This window comes from Rhinolophus sinicus, chromosome 16 (assembly GCF_057876585.1).
Source record: "Rhinolophus sinicus isolate RSI-liver-muscle chromosome 16, RSI-T2T, whole genome shotgun sequence".
NCBI lineage: Eukaryota > Metazoa > Chordata > Mammalia > Chiroptera > Rhinolophidae > Rhinolophus > Rhinolophus sinicus.
In genome coordinates, this window is record NC_142516.1 from 50,522,342 (window position 1) to 50,537,119 (window position 14,778).

Consider the following 14,778-nt stretch of genomic DNA (forward strand, 5'->3'; position numbering starts at 1 on the left):
AAAACATCTCTAAGATATATAGCTAATTGGAAAAAGCAAAATGTATAGCATACTATAATTTGTGTTAATAATAGAGTTACTCAGATGATAGATGGAGATACGTTTTTGCTTGTATATGCTTAGAATATTTCTGTAAGGATAACCAAAAAGTACTAATGGTGATTGCCCCCTCAAAGGCACACTTGATAGCAGGAAATCTGGGTTGAGAGAGAGAGAAAAGTTGTTATGCATCTTTGTACCTTTTCAATGTTTTCTCTTAAACATGTATAAGCTAATCAAAATAAAATGAATTTAAAAACAAATTCCCTGCTCCAAGCAAATCCCTTGTTCTTCTCTGCTATCCCTGTAGTTTTTACTCACTCTTCTGTTGTGTTTGCATATTTATATCACCTACAAAACCATGAGCAACTTGAGGGCTGCGACTGTGCCTGCATTGAGTTTCCATCGCCAGCATCCAGCACAGTGTCTTCCTTACATATGAAAAGAGATGTAAAAAAGTGGTATCTTGAAGAGTGACGAAGACCCTTTCCTTGGAAGGAAGTCTGGCCATCTTCACATATGGCCTAATACAGCGGCTGAGCAGTTCTGCAAGGACCTGAGAAAATTTACATACCAGTCCTGGGATTCTACCTTGAAACATGCCCTATCTTTTAAGAGAAGGGACGATGAAAAAGAAACAGAGACAAAGAGAGATCAAAACTGAAACTGAGCCATAGTCTACAGCCAATTCAGTTGATTTCATTCCAGCACAGGTACAAGGAGCACAGGCCTCATGGGTGGCCCACATTTTTATTAGCAATAATCTCTGCCACCTCCTGATTATCTAGAGATTTAAGACCACATAATCATCCTCTACGTCACAGAGTGGAGGCAGAGGGGGAGGAAACAGGATAAGAGGTTCTAAATCCCTCCTAACACTTGCTTCTTCCCTATCAGCAAGATTAGAGCAGTCCAGAGCTGTCTGCCTATGTGTTCAGACCCCGTACACATATGTGGCTGGGCTGCCCAGGGCCTGAGGAGGGGGTCCCTCTGAGAGCAGCGGTTGGGCCCCCAGCTCTGTGGCCCAGGGCAGTCTAAGACAGTGCAGGGCACGGGATCCTTCCTCCTGGTGGCAGTGAGCAGACTGGGGACCCAACGACAGCCAGGACGGAAAAGGAGGGGGCCTGCTTCTCGCAGCCATGCTGAAACAGAGCGAGAGGAGGCGGTCTTGGAGCTACAGACCCTGGAATACTGCTGAGTGTGACAACGCACCCCATGCAGCAAACAACCAACACCGCAGGAGCGTCTGCTCCTTGGGGGGCTGTTCCGGCTCCCAGGGCAGCACCCTACCATGGACTGAGGGCAACTATAACTACTACATCGAGGAGGACGAGGACGGAGAGGAGGGGGAGGACTGGAAGGATGTCCTGGCTGAAGAGGCCCCGCAGCCAGAGGCCGCCACCGCCGCCCAGCTGGAAGACCACACTGACTCTCCCGCTGTATTGTCGACACTGAACGTGAACGTGGGCGGCCAGAGCTACCGCCTGCACTACGCCGCGCTGGCCTGCTACCCCAAGACTCGCCTGGGCCGCCTGGCCACCGCCACTAGCCGCAGCCGCCAGCTGGGCCTGTGCGACGAGTACGAGGCGCAGACGGACGAGTACTTCTTCGACCGCGACCCGGCCGTCTTCCAGCTCATCTACAACTTCTACGTGTCTGGGGTACTACTGCTGTGTGACGAGCTGTGCCCACGCAACTTCCTGGAGGAGCTGGGCTACTGGGGCGTGCGGCTCAAGTACACACCGCGCTGCTGCCGCATCTGCTTTGAGGAGCGGAGGGACGAGCTAAGGGAGCAGCTCAAGATCCAGAACGAGCTGCGCGCCCAGGCGCAGGCAGAGGAGGCTGAGGAGCTCTTCCGCGACCTGCGCTTCTATGGGTCGCAGCGGCGCCGCCTCTGGAACCTCATGGAGAAGCCTTTCTCGTCGGTGGCCGCCAAGGCCTTTGGGGTGGCCTCTAGCCTCTTCGTGCTCATTTCCATCGTGGCGCTTACTCTCAACACGGTGGAGGAGATGCATCAGCACGCAGAGCAGGGCGGCCCGCGGCCCATCCTGGAGCACGTGGAGATGCTGTGCATCGCTTTCTTCACGCTGGAGTTCCTCCTGCGTCTCGCCTCCACGCCGGACCTGCGGCGCTTCACACGCAGCGCCCTCAACCTGGTGGACCTGGTGGCCATCCTGCCATTCTACCTGCAGCTGCTGATCGAATGCTTCACAGGCGACGACCAGCAGCGCGGCAAAGGCTCGTCCCGGGAGCACGACCTGGAGACTGTGGGCAAGGTGGGCCAGGTCCTGCGCGTCATGCGCCTCATGCGCGTCTTCCGCATCCTCAAGCTGGCACGCCACTCCACCGGCCTGCGAGCCTTCGGCTTCACTTTGCGCCTGTGCTACCAGCAGGTGGGCTGCCTGCTGCTCTTCATCACCATGGGCATCTTTTCCTTCTCCGCTGTCGTCTACTCAGTGGAGCACGATGTTCCTGGCACCAACTTCACCAGCATCCCCCACTCCTGGTGGTGGGCCGCGGTGAGTACGGGGCCCTGGGCTTTGTCACCCTCCTGCCCAGCCAGGCAGGAGCTGGCCCTCCCTTTCCTTGGTTATGAGCCACCTTGCCTTGTGCAAGGACCATGCCATCGCTGCCTTAACAAAAACGCGTGGGTGTTAGAGGGTTGGAAAGTCATAGACACTGTAGTCCAGTAAGTAACTGAATTTGACTTGCTCCTAGGACTCTCCAAATCTAGATTTGGTTTTAAACTAACCCTTGACAGACAGATATGAAGGGGGAGTCATTGTTGATGCATGTGGGAAGCTCCCTCATCCTCATTCTTGTTATTTGTCACTCAGTGAACACCTATTGTCCAGAGTAGTTTGTAAGTTTATCTTAACCCCGAGGTGGTTATGACCACTATTTCTATTTAAAACAGGACAAATTGGAAGTGGCTTCAATTTTTTAAGGAACCTGTAGACTTATTCAGTAGAGGAAGTGAGATTTGGCTAAACACCGTCAAGCCTAACTGAAATCCTACTGGTTCTAGTTAAATCAGAGTGCATAAAGAAGCATCTATAACTGAAACTTGCTCCAATGCCACTAAAATTCTTTCAGGACTGGATATTATTGCCCCATTTTACAGCTAGAGGAGCTGAGATGCAGAGAGTTTGAGTGTAGACACACAGCTAGAGGTGGCAGAGCCAGGACTAAACCCTAAGTCTGTTCAGCTACAAAATCCATGGCCTTTCCACACCCCAGCACTGCCTCTTTCATGCTTTAGTTCTTCTGCAGGCCTCACAGTTAATATATTGATTATTTTGTCATTGCTTTCTTTGGTATTCGCCTTTTATAATAACTTATTCCATTTACTCACATACCTATATTTTTGGGATACTACACTAAATCCCTGAATACCCATATCCCTGAAAATGCTGATTGGGTCTCCTCAGGTCAGTGAATAAATTGAAACGTGTATAGGGGAGAACTGGACGTATGGTTTCCTTTTCTTTTTTTTTTTTTAAAGTAGATTATTTGTAATGCCTTTAAAGACATTAAGCAAATATAACCAGTTTTTCCCATGTTAGAAAGTCTGTATTTTCAACATTAACATTGGGTATGTCAGACCCCACAGTCTGGTGTGAACTGAGACGAACCAACCCAAGGCTCTATCATGTTTCCCCGAAAATAAGATCTAGCTGGACAATCAGCTCTAATGTGTCTTTTGGAGCAAAAATTAATATAAGACCCGTATTTATTATATTATATATCATATTGTATCATATTATATTATATTATTATAAAGATCAGGTCTTATAGTAGAATAAGACCAGGTCTTATATTAATTTTTGCTCCAAAAGATGCATTAGAGCTGATTGTACAGCTAGGTCTTATTTTCGGGGAAACACGGGGAATCCCACTGGATTGCAATGGGATGGAGGATTTGGATTTAGATTCTATTCCCAGATCTGCCAGTAATGAACTGTGACCCTGAATAATGAGCTGTTATTACTTACTCCCTCACTCCCTGTCCTCAGTTTTCTCATCTCTAAAATAGGAGGATGGAGAGCTCTACAGTTCACTGAGTCTTCCTTCCCTGGAAAGTGAGTGCTCATATGTACAACAGGATTTGAGAGCTTTCTTCATAGTGACGGGACGAGGTTAGGCTCTTCCAAGTGAGGTAGCCAAATGTTACGCCTCTGATCATGTTCCAAATAACGAAAGGTCATCCCCATAGTAGATAAACCCAGTGTACAGATCAAGCTGATAGAGGACGATTTGTCCCCAGCAACTGACATTTACTTTGGAGGCGAGTAAAGCGGGAAGGATAAAGAGCAAATCCACATGCTGATGATATAATTCCAAGTTTTAGACAGTCAAGTTTCCATTCATCCAAATATCTCAGAAGGCTACATATGTAAGCTGGGTTTAGTGGGTTCTTTGATACTCTATATTTTTAACCCACAAAAGTTTTTTTTAGTTTGTATATTAAGATTTTCCTAAAATTTTTTAAATTACTTATTTTTTTCAGTTACAGTTGACATTTGTTGTTATTTTATATTAGTTTCAGATGTATAGCATAGTGGTTAGACTTTTATATAATTTACGCAGTGATCCCCTAGTACCCACCTGGCTCTAGACATAGTTGTTACAACATTATTGACTATATTCTCTGTACTGTACTTTACAGCTCTCATGACTATTTGTAACTACCAATTTGTATTTCTTAATTCCTTTACCTTTTTCACCCAGCTCCCCAACCCCCTCCCATCTGTCAACCATCAGTTTGTTCTCTGTATCTATGAGTCTGTTTCTGTTTTGTTTATTCATTTACTTTGTTTTTAGATTCCACATATAAGTGAGATCAGTCTGACTTATTTCACTTAGCAAAATATCCTCTAGGTCCATCCATGTTGTCACAAATGGTAAGATTTCATTCTAGTTTTATAGCTGAGTAATATTCTATTGTGTGTGTGTGTCTGTGTGTGTATCATATCTTCTTTATCCAGTCACCTATTGATGGGAACTTAGGTTGCTTCCATCTCTTGGCTATTGTAAATAATGCTGCCATGAACATAGAGATGCATATATCTTTTCAAATTAGTGTGTTGGATTTCTTCAGATAAATAACCAGAAGTGGAATTGCTGGGTCATAAGGTAATTCTATTTTTAATTTTTTGAGGAGCCTCCAAACCATTTTTCATGGTGGCTATACCGGTTTATAATCCTAACAACAGTATATGAGGGTTCCCTTCTCTCTGCATCTTCACCAACATTTGTTGTTTGCTGATTTATTGATAGCCATCCTGACAGGTAAGCGGTGATATCTCATTGTGGTTTTTGGCATTTCTCTGATGATTAGTGACGTTGAGCAACTTTTCATATGTCTATTGGCCATCTATATGTCCTCTTTGGAGAAATGTCTATTCAGGTCCTCTGCCCATTTTTTAATTGGATTGTTTGTTTTTCTGGTGTTGAGTAGTATGAGTTCTTTATAAATTTTGGATTTTAACCCCTTATCATATGTATCATTGGCGAATATCTTCTCCCATTCAGTAGGTTGTCTTTTGTTTTGTTGATTGTTTCCTTTGCTGTGCAAAAACTTTTTAGTTTGAGTTTTATAAAAATTTTGTTGCTAATATTGGATTTTTTCTTTTGAAAAAATTTCCTGAAGTACATGTCCATTAATCCCATTTAATTTCTTGATCTGTTTATCTTACAATAATGTTTAGCATTTTCAAATTATCCCTTTTATAGTAACAAATTATTTTACTCAAGACCAGTGTTTTCCATAAATTTTACAATAAAAGTGATACTGACATTCAGGTTTTATCTATATCTATATTTATATCTATATATGCAAATAGACTTTTCTTTTTTTTTTTTTTTTTTTTACCAATGCGAGCTATCTTTTGTGGCCATTATCTCTATCAGGCACTATTTTCATAAGCCAAAACTTGCACATTTCAACTTTACCATTTTCCAACCTTAACTTTTACCAATGGCCTTTGTCCATTTTATTATCTGAGAATTATGTATACTTGTAAAAAGAATTGTGAGTTAGGTAAAAGACTGATAATTTGTATTGGTTTCTAAACTAATCTATGAAAACAATAAGAGCAATTCCCCTTGAACATTCTAGGACTACCATATTCCTCAGGACGGATTTTTATTAACCCAATTCTGCTGATGTTGCATATTATGTACGCAGGGTTTGTAGTCTCAGTAGAGCAAAGAGAAAAGGACACTGTCCAAATGATGGAGACAAAATGTCTTGTCTCAAGTGGAGTACAGCATTAGGAATGTAGACAGTGGAAATGTAACGGCTGTGTGCGATGTCAGAGGGATAGTGGATGGGGGGGCGGGGGGTTGACACAGTGTGAGGGATACAAATGATAAATGTCTAACTATTACATTGTTTTGTCAGCTGAAACTAATAAAAAAAATAGGCAGTGACAGAAAAGTAAAAAAAAATGTCTTGTCTCCTTCCTTATGCAGATGCAAAGTAAAAGGATGCAAAATATTAGGGCCAATTCCTCATGTTACCCACAAAAATCCATAGTACTCATTCACTGAGCTAAAATTTGTTGAACATCTACAGTTTGCCAAGTATTATTCTAAATACTAGGAATAGTGATTGATTAAAAAAAACAAAAAAAGTTGAAGTCCTTTACCTCATGGAGTTTATGTTCTAAAGGAGAAAGATAATAATTTCAGGTATCAGTGTGTCTTGTATAAGACAATCAACTAGAGAGTGACTTGGATGGCAGAATCTACCTTTGATGGAATGGTCAGAGAAGCCCTCTTGGAGAAGATCACATTTAGGTAAAATTTGAACAATGAGAAGAAACTCATCTAAGTAGACATGACTAAACAGACATGAGAATCTGAGCAGTTGAATACGGGAAGTAACTCTGACCCAAAGATCTCCAAGCATTTTATTGATCATATATCTCATAATGAAAAAGTTTTTGTAAGGGGGGTGGGGGGTGGGAGATGAGGGTAAGGGGGATCAAATATATGGTGATGGAAGGAGAACTGACTCTGGGTGGTGAACACACAATGGGATTTATAGATGATGTAATACAGAATTGTACACCTGAAATCTATGTAATTTTACTAACAATTGTCACCCCAATAAATTTAAAAAAAAAAAGAAAAAGTTTTTGAGCACACACCCATGATAAATGTGTAATTAGTTATTCATAAATTCTAAGTTATATATTGCCACAATAATGATAGATCACAAACCACCCCAAAACTCAATGGCTTAAAATGCCAAGCATTTCTTTAGCTCATGAGTTTGCAAGCCAGCAATTTAGACTTGTTTCAACTAGAAGGTTCTTCTCATTTGGCCTGATGTCAGTCACTCATATATCTGATGGTCAGCTTGTCGACAGCTAGGATGAAGGAGAAACCAGGCTACATGTCTTTCATCCTCCAGCAGACACGTATCTATGGCCGTAACAAAGAACAGAGAGAGAGAGAGAGAGAGAAAGAGAGAGAGAGAGAGAAAGAGAGAGAGAGAGAGAGAGAGAGAGAGAGAGAGAGAGAGAGAGACACAGGCAGACAGCACCCAATCATGCAAGCACTGTATAAGTTTCTGTTAATGCCATTTCCTCAACCCATCGACCAAAACAAGTCACAAGGCCAATCTCAGAGTCAAAGGGCACACAAGTTAGCCCACACACTATCAGAAAGAGTGCAAAGTTATATGGCACAGAGCTGGAATATAGGAGGATATAAAGAATTAGGTCCCATAATACAATCATTCTACTGCAGTAAGATATTCCTGCTGAAATATATCATACGCATCAGAAAACATACTCACACTGAATTTTTAAAGATGGGGTAAAGAGTAATAGGACCGATATTTTCTTCCTCCGTCCCAGTGCTGAATCACTTATGGTACAATCATCCACATCAGAAAAAGATTCTCTACTCCATTCTTCTGCATGTGTTAGTGCTGTCAGACCACCTCAAATCTGACTTGCTTTCAAAAATCTTCCCTCTCTCTATGCCAAGGATCCTGCAACCATCCTCTGTTCAACTCAGGGTTTTAAGAGGAATACAGTAATTTTCATCATTGTGAGTTCTCCGACAGCTACAAAACAAATCCCTCATGGACACTAATATCTGCAAATGTTCATGCATTAGAATATAAGCTAGACCAGTCCTGCTCTCCTGTCAAATGGAGGTCCTTTATGAACACTAATGGAATAGCAAACATATGTAAACTGCTAGCCTGTAGTACATCTGAAATAAATAGAAGCTTCTATATCTGACTAGTTAATAGTCTTTATCACATGGAAGCAATAACCTTTGCTTCCAGATTCATTTTGGGGAAAATAAAACAGAAGTGATTCCTTCCCTACTGGGGAAAGAGAGAGACTGTGAGACGTACAAAAGGGTTAGCTGTTCTATTGTGGGAGGGCTTCTGAGTGTCCAGATAAATAGGCCCACGCTTGGAGCGGCTCCAGCCATAATGGGGGCTCTCAGGGTTGCCTGGGTGTGGGAACTGCATGGCACAGCTCAACGAGAACAATTAGCTCTATGATGAAGCTATAATCACTGGCCTCCAGCGTGGCTATGTTTTTAAGGAGAAAAGGGCAATTGGACTGTTCAACAAACCATTTCCTTCTGAGCTTACCAGAGCAACTTAAAGCTGTAGAAACCAAATAGGAAACTATGTCATGAACTCATTCCTTCAAAAAATAACAAAAACTCTTCAAAAAGAAAATTGACCTCTAGCTGAGGCATCAAATAATGGTGCCCCAGAGACCTTGCTCCTATCTTTGTCCTAAAGTATGATATCATTTCCTTGCAAATAGGTGGTACTTACAAGATCACTGAGCTTTATTTTATTTTTATTGATTGCTTGCTTTGAGGAGCTGATTGGGAAGATGAATCAGTCATGTTAGAATCAGGAAAACAGGAAACTGTGTGGGTGTTTTAAAGAGGGAACTTGATAGAGGGAAATAGATACATGGGGTTAGAAGGCTAGAAACAAAAAGGAGAAACTGAGATAACCCAAAGATTGGTAACTGTAGGTAACAGCGATCGGCCCTAGAATTGGAGGAACAAGTAGAAGAAGGCAGAGCCACCAGAACCAAGCAGTACAGAGGAGGAACCTCTGTGTAGCTGTTGCAGGGACCTTGAAGATGACAGCATGAGGTCGGTGCCAGCTATGCTGAAAGATGCCTGAGCCACAGAGAGCTGCTATTGGAGGACGGTAACAGAGACAGAAGCAGGAACAGAGCCCCTTAGCTCCTCATCGCACCTTCCAGTCTCCCAACAGTGTCTCTCATTGGCAGAACATAACCGGAAGACAGTAGGCAAGGGAATCCGGGAAGTGTCCTTTGCAGACTCCTGGCTGCAGAGTTACAGAATAGAGTACAGAAGAAGGTCGGGTTTGAGACTGAGAGACAACAGATAAATGTCTGCCACAGAAGGCGTTCAGGTTCTCCTAGCTCCTTCAGAAACAGCACAGGAGCTATAAATGGGGCAAAGGCTATCTATCAGGCACCTCCATCACTTTTGAGCTTGTGGACTCCTGATTTGGAGATGCTCCCCTTTCATGTCTTTAAACTATGCTCCTCCTGTTTGACCAATAGGACTTGAATGGGACATGACAGAACTGTAGAGGGCAGGGAGAAGTACCAGGTAAGCTGAAGATGCAGAGGGCATTGTGACAATTATGTACCTTCCTATGGGTGGATTAATAGATCCTAAACTTGCCTTAGCTTTTGCATACTTCCTCCTTATTGTACAACTTACATGCATGTCCGAACTGTAGCATACTGATGAGAATGGTTGTTCTCTTAAAGGTGGTCACCCATGACCTGATTCTAACAGTGCTTCCACTGATCAGAACATTCTCTGAATTCCACTGAGGAATTATCTGTAGAGCCTGTGACATAATCCATTTGCCTGGTAATGGAGCTCAATTTTTACCTTGTTGAGGGTGGAGTCAATATTTTTAAATAGTCAAGACCCTTGAGTTTAAGATTGGCAACTATAGTTAACCCTTGAGGTGGTTAATCTCTAGTTGAGGCACCACATAATTGGGCCCTAATTGTGGCCCAGCAAGACCACTCGTTTCAAGGTCATGCGACTGAATCCTCCGTGCAGATTATAATCCAAAAGAGGAATTCCTAAAATATCTGTAGCAACAGCAGCACGGATAGGCTAAGTATCGCCTTTGAAGCTAAAACCTTTGAAGGGCTGAGTTACGTAATTGAGGTATGTAATAATTTTTCCAGAAAACATTAGTTTTTACCACTTTAAATTCTTTAGGAGAACTATTTTGAAACATCGGTTTTATTCCCTGGGATCGTAATTCCTAGATGCATAGATTACTGGCAGCCAAGGTTTAATCCATGCCTCGTACATTCAACTGCAGTCATTCTAAAGTTTTGGAGAAAAACTGGACGCTTGTCCTCCTTGCCTTGTTTAACAGGCCAGAAGTTGCTGATTAGTTATTGAGCTGCTGGGGGAAAGTCATGTTCTGGGTTTTGGGAGCCAAAGGCTAGGGAACAACATGTAAGTTTTCAACGGAACGGTAATCTTGCGGTTTACAGAACGGCTGAGCCAGCCAGTTTTTTCAGGATATTAAGATGGACTGTAGAAATTTTGGTCACATTTCCAAGCCCCAACTCCTGCCAAAGTGAGAACTCACTCTGAGTTCACATGGGTCAGTCTGGGCCTTCAATTTTTAATTTCTCTCATCCAAAGAGAAACGGTTTGGACTGTGGAATGTGGAACAAAAGCTCCCTAAAGCCAAGGAATCCTGAGTTCCCGTTGGAGCCAAGGAGCAAGCAGATTACTGGTTGAGTCCAATTATCCATAAAACTGACAATGCATAAATTAGCTATGCGTTTTGCACAAATTCTTCAGCACTAGTCATACAGAGCCTCCTAGCAGGAGACATCTTTTCTCTAAAAATGGAGATCCAAGATATACAACAATATTTATACCATATTATGCAGATCAAGTACTTAATCTTCCTTAAGCCAATTCTCTTTGTTTTTGACTTTTCACTCAAAGTTCAGCCAAAAATATTAAAAAAAAAAAAAAAAAAAATGTTGGGTTTGGGAGTGAAACAAAGCCAGAATGGGTATCGATTTGAAGTTTTAAAATGGCACTTGGTCTCAATTATTTTCCTCCCTCTGTATCCTAGACCTCCCCCCATCAATCTGCACCCTTTGGGGGCTGGTTTACCTCAAAGCCTCTGCTTTGGCCCTTCACAGATGCTTGCTGTTCTAAAACTATCCTTTCTGTCACTCACCCCTATATCCAGATTCCGTGTAGGCGTCCTCCAGGGAATGTAGGCTGACTAAACATTCATACAGAGGTGTGAGTGATGCTGTGACATATGAAAGCTATTGTTCAGTTCCCACACCTGGACAGAAAGATCTGACTCAAGTTCTTTTACTTTTGGTGTGGCCAGTGACAAGAAACGCACACACACAAACGGGAGCATACTTTGAGATTAACCCACGATCTCACTTTATCACTGCCTCTCATCACTCTTTGGCCCAGGAGGTAGGAAAAAGGTCTCTCCTGGAGCCAGACTATGTCCCACCCAATGCCCCTCACAGGGCATTCAGCAGGCGCCCGCAAGGAGCCTGTCTCCACAGCGCTGGGCTAATAAGCATGAGAACTAACATCCTCACTCACACACCCTCTGCCAGGCACTCCTTCAATTCCCAGAACAACCCTATGAGGTAGGTACTGTTATTCTCCCTGCATTTCACAAGCAGAAACAGAGGCAGAGAAAATGTAGGTGACTTGCCCAAGGCACACAGCTGGGAAGTGGATTCAAACTCACGTGGCCTAGTGCCATACCTGTCTCCTTCACCTGGTCTACACCATCCTGCCTCCCTTAGATGCTTGCTTGTATGCTTCTCCCATGAGAAGAGGCAGCCCATCCCTCCGCGGGTCTCTCGCCAATGATGGAGCAGCGAGAGGTGGTGCATGCCCCAGCCCAGAGGAGAGGTGCAAGCTTTCTCAGGTTGTGGGCTGGATGGAACTGCGGTTCTTATCACGCCACCAGATTTGCCCAGCTGGCCCACTTCTCCATTTCATTCTAACTAACCTGTCACACTTATTCTAAATTCAAACTAACCCTTACATCATCACAACAAAAATGTTTACATTTCTAAACTAAAGGCCGTCTTGGATGACTTCGTACATTTTACTTCCATCCGCCGGAAAATTGTGGCAACAACAGCACAAATCGATGAAGCACACAGGTGGTGCTGTGAGTTGTGCAATGCACAGTTTTTCAACTAAGCAACAGCCCTGCCTAAAGGCTTCTGGTAATTTAGCCAATAGTCTGGGGGACCAAAGGGAGTCTTAGTACATGAGGCATACAAAACAGGCCCCGAGAGATTTTCCTGGGTTTTGCTCTAGCTACACTGATAACTAGTCCCATGGGAATCTGCATGTTAAAACACAAACTTGTTAACCTAAATAAATTTCTAATTAGTGGACTCTAAAGCAGTCTGACAAGAGCGATGGGAAGGATTTCAGGTAGGGTAAACATAACATATCTTTGGTTGGGATGTCTTACAAAACTGTCCCTTAGCAAAATAATGAGCATATGTTTCTCCAGACATTTCCAATTAAAAACCCTTTATATCTCATTTGAACTACATAATAACTCGGAGAAGTATTATAATTGTCTCCATTTTAAAGATGAGAAAACAGTGGAGGAGGTTGTTTAATGACTTTTGTGTGCCCGATACCGTATTAAGTACTTTATGTACATTTCTTACTTAGTCTTCAGAAGAATCCTGCTAGGTAATATCCTCCTGTTTTTGATGAACCAAGACTTAGCTACTCTGAATGTTTTGCCCAAGGTCACTCTGCTGGGAAGGGTCAGAGTCAGGACTTGAATCCAGGTCTGACTGGTTCTAAGCCCCAGCTCTTTTCAGCATGGAGATCAAGTAGGCAAACCTAGGGGCCCCAGCCCTAAAGCTGGCCCAAGCTGAGAGGAGGCAAAGACCAACATTCATCGAGCCCATTCTACACCATGGACTTCACACTTTATCTTATATGCTCTTTACAACAACCCTTTAAAGTAGGTATGTCTCCCCTGTATGATGCAAAAGAAAATTTATAAGTGAAAGTCAGGATTTAATCACAGGTCTTTCAGCTCCAAAGCTTATGTTCTTTCCATGACACAGGTACCGAACTTTCTGGTACCTCCTAAAGCTGACTCCATGGATGCTGTTACATGCCCCACGTGCACTTTCAGGGAGACAGAGGCCACTTTCAGGAGACAATGCCTGTTCTCTCCCTTTCTTCTCCTCCCTTACGGTGCTAACAACTCCGTCCTACTTTCCTTCCTGTACAGGTGAGCATCTCCACTGTGGGCTATGGAGACATGCACCCGGAGACCCACCTGGGCAGGCTTTTCGCCTTCCTCTGCATCGCTTTCGGGATCATCCTCAATGGGATGCCAATTTCCATCCTCTACAACAAATTCTCCGATTACTACAGCAAGCTCAAGGCTTATGAGTACACCGCCATACGAAGGGAAAGGGGAAACGTGGACTTCCTGCAGAGAGCCAGAAAGAAGATGGCTGAGTGCTTGGCTAGAAGCAACCCACAGCCTACCCCAAGGCAAGAGAATTAATAGTCCATAGGATGTGTGGCTGATAGATCCATGACCTTCGAGGCTTCCTTTTTTTATTATCCGGATTGGCAGTGAAAGGACATGTGAGGGAGACATACACAAAGGGCATTAAGTTCATGAAGTTCTACCTCTAGAAATGTTCATTTTCCCCCCAGCGTGGACTGCCTCATATTGTGTTGTGCGAGAGGCTGACCTTCCCAATGACCCTGATATTGAAAACTCCTTGAGAGAAACATCTTAGATTTCTCTTGTAGTTTCTAATGGCTTCTCAATAAATATTTTTGGACTTGAGTTGACTTGAGAAGAATTTCCTTAAAGGAAAAAAATCCTTAATTTTCCAAAGAGAGTGTTGTATCAGGAGCTGTATGAGCTTTGGAGTTAGACCAGCCTCAGTCAGAAGCCCAGATCTACCAGCTGTAAGATTTGGGGTGAGTTACTTTAACTGTCTGAGCCTCAGTTTCTTCAATTGCAAAATGTAGGTAATAAGACCTACCTTGTAATATGAACATCGGGGGAGGGAGATAATATCTGTAAATGCTCAATAAATGGAGGCTGTTAAGACTCTTTGAGTGGGTGTTGTCTAGTAGATTCTCTAGACTGAAGGTTCTCAACCCAGGAGATTTTGTCATTGTCTACTCCCCTCCCCCAACCCTGAGACATTTGGCAGTTTCTAGAGATGCTTCGGTTGTCACCATTGTGAAGGAGGATGAGAGGGCTACTGGCATCTAGTCAGGAGAGTCCTGGGATGCTGCTACACATTCACAGGACAGCCGCACAGTGAAGAATTACCTGACCCAAAATGGCAATAGAGCCAAAGGTGAGAAAGCTTGGTCTAGAGTTAATACACGAGCTCCCAGACTTGATCTGTGAAAGAGGCTGAAGTGTGCTAATCCTCCTTCCCTTGATAGGAGTTCCCACATGTCCTCATGTCTCCGGGCCTCCTTTCCCGTACCTTTCCAGGAAAGAACAAAAATAAACAAAACAACCTCTGCCTTTTGTGGACTGTTCTGGACCGAGCACTTAACAAAGGGAATTAAATAGATGTGGTCCTCTGCTCTGGGCTCCATCTGTGGGTCAGGAAAACCATTTCCCATAGGGTGTCCATCCTTTCTCTCCCT

General features: G+C 43.4%; 1 protein-coding gene across 1 annotated transcript; it reads left to right on the top strand.

Moving 5' to 3' along the window:
- Positions 1-1,026: 1,026 nt before the first annotated feature.
- KCNV2 (potassium voltage-gated channel modifier subfamily V member 2) lies at positions 1,027-13,758 on the top strand. The gene is made up of 2 exons (XM_019729740.3): positions 1,027-2,558; positions 13,379-13,758. The coding sequence occupies exons 1-2, from the start codon at positions 1,179-1,181 to the stop codon at positions 13,658-13,660; spliced, it is 1,662 nt and encodes a 553-aa protein (XP_019585299.3). The 5' UTR covers positions 1,027-1,178; the 3' UTR covers positions 13,661-13,758.
- Positions 13,759-14,778: the final 1,020 nt, after the last annotated feature.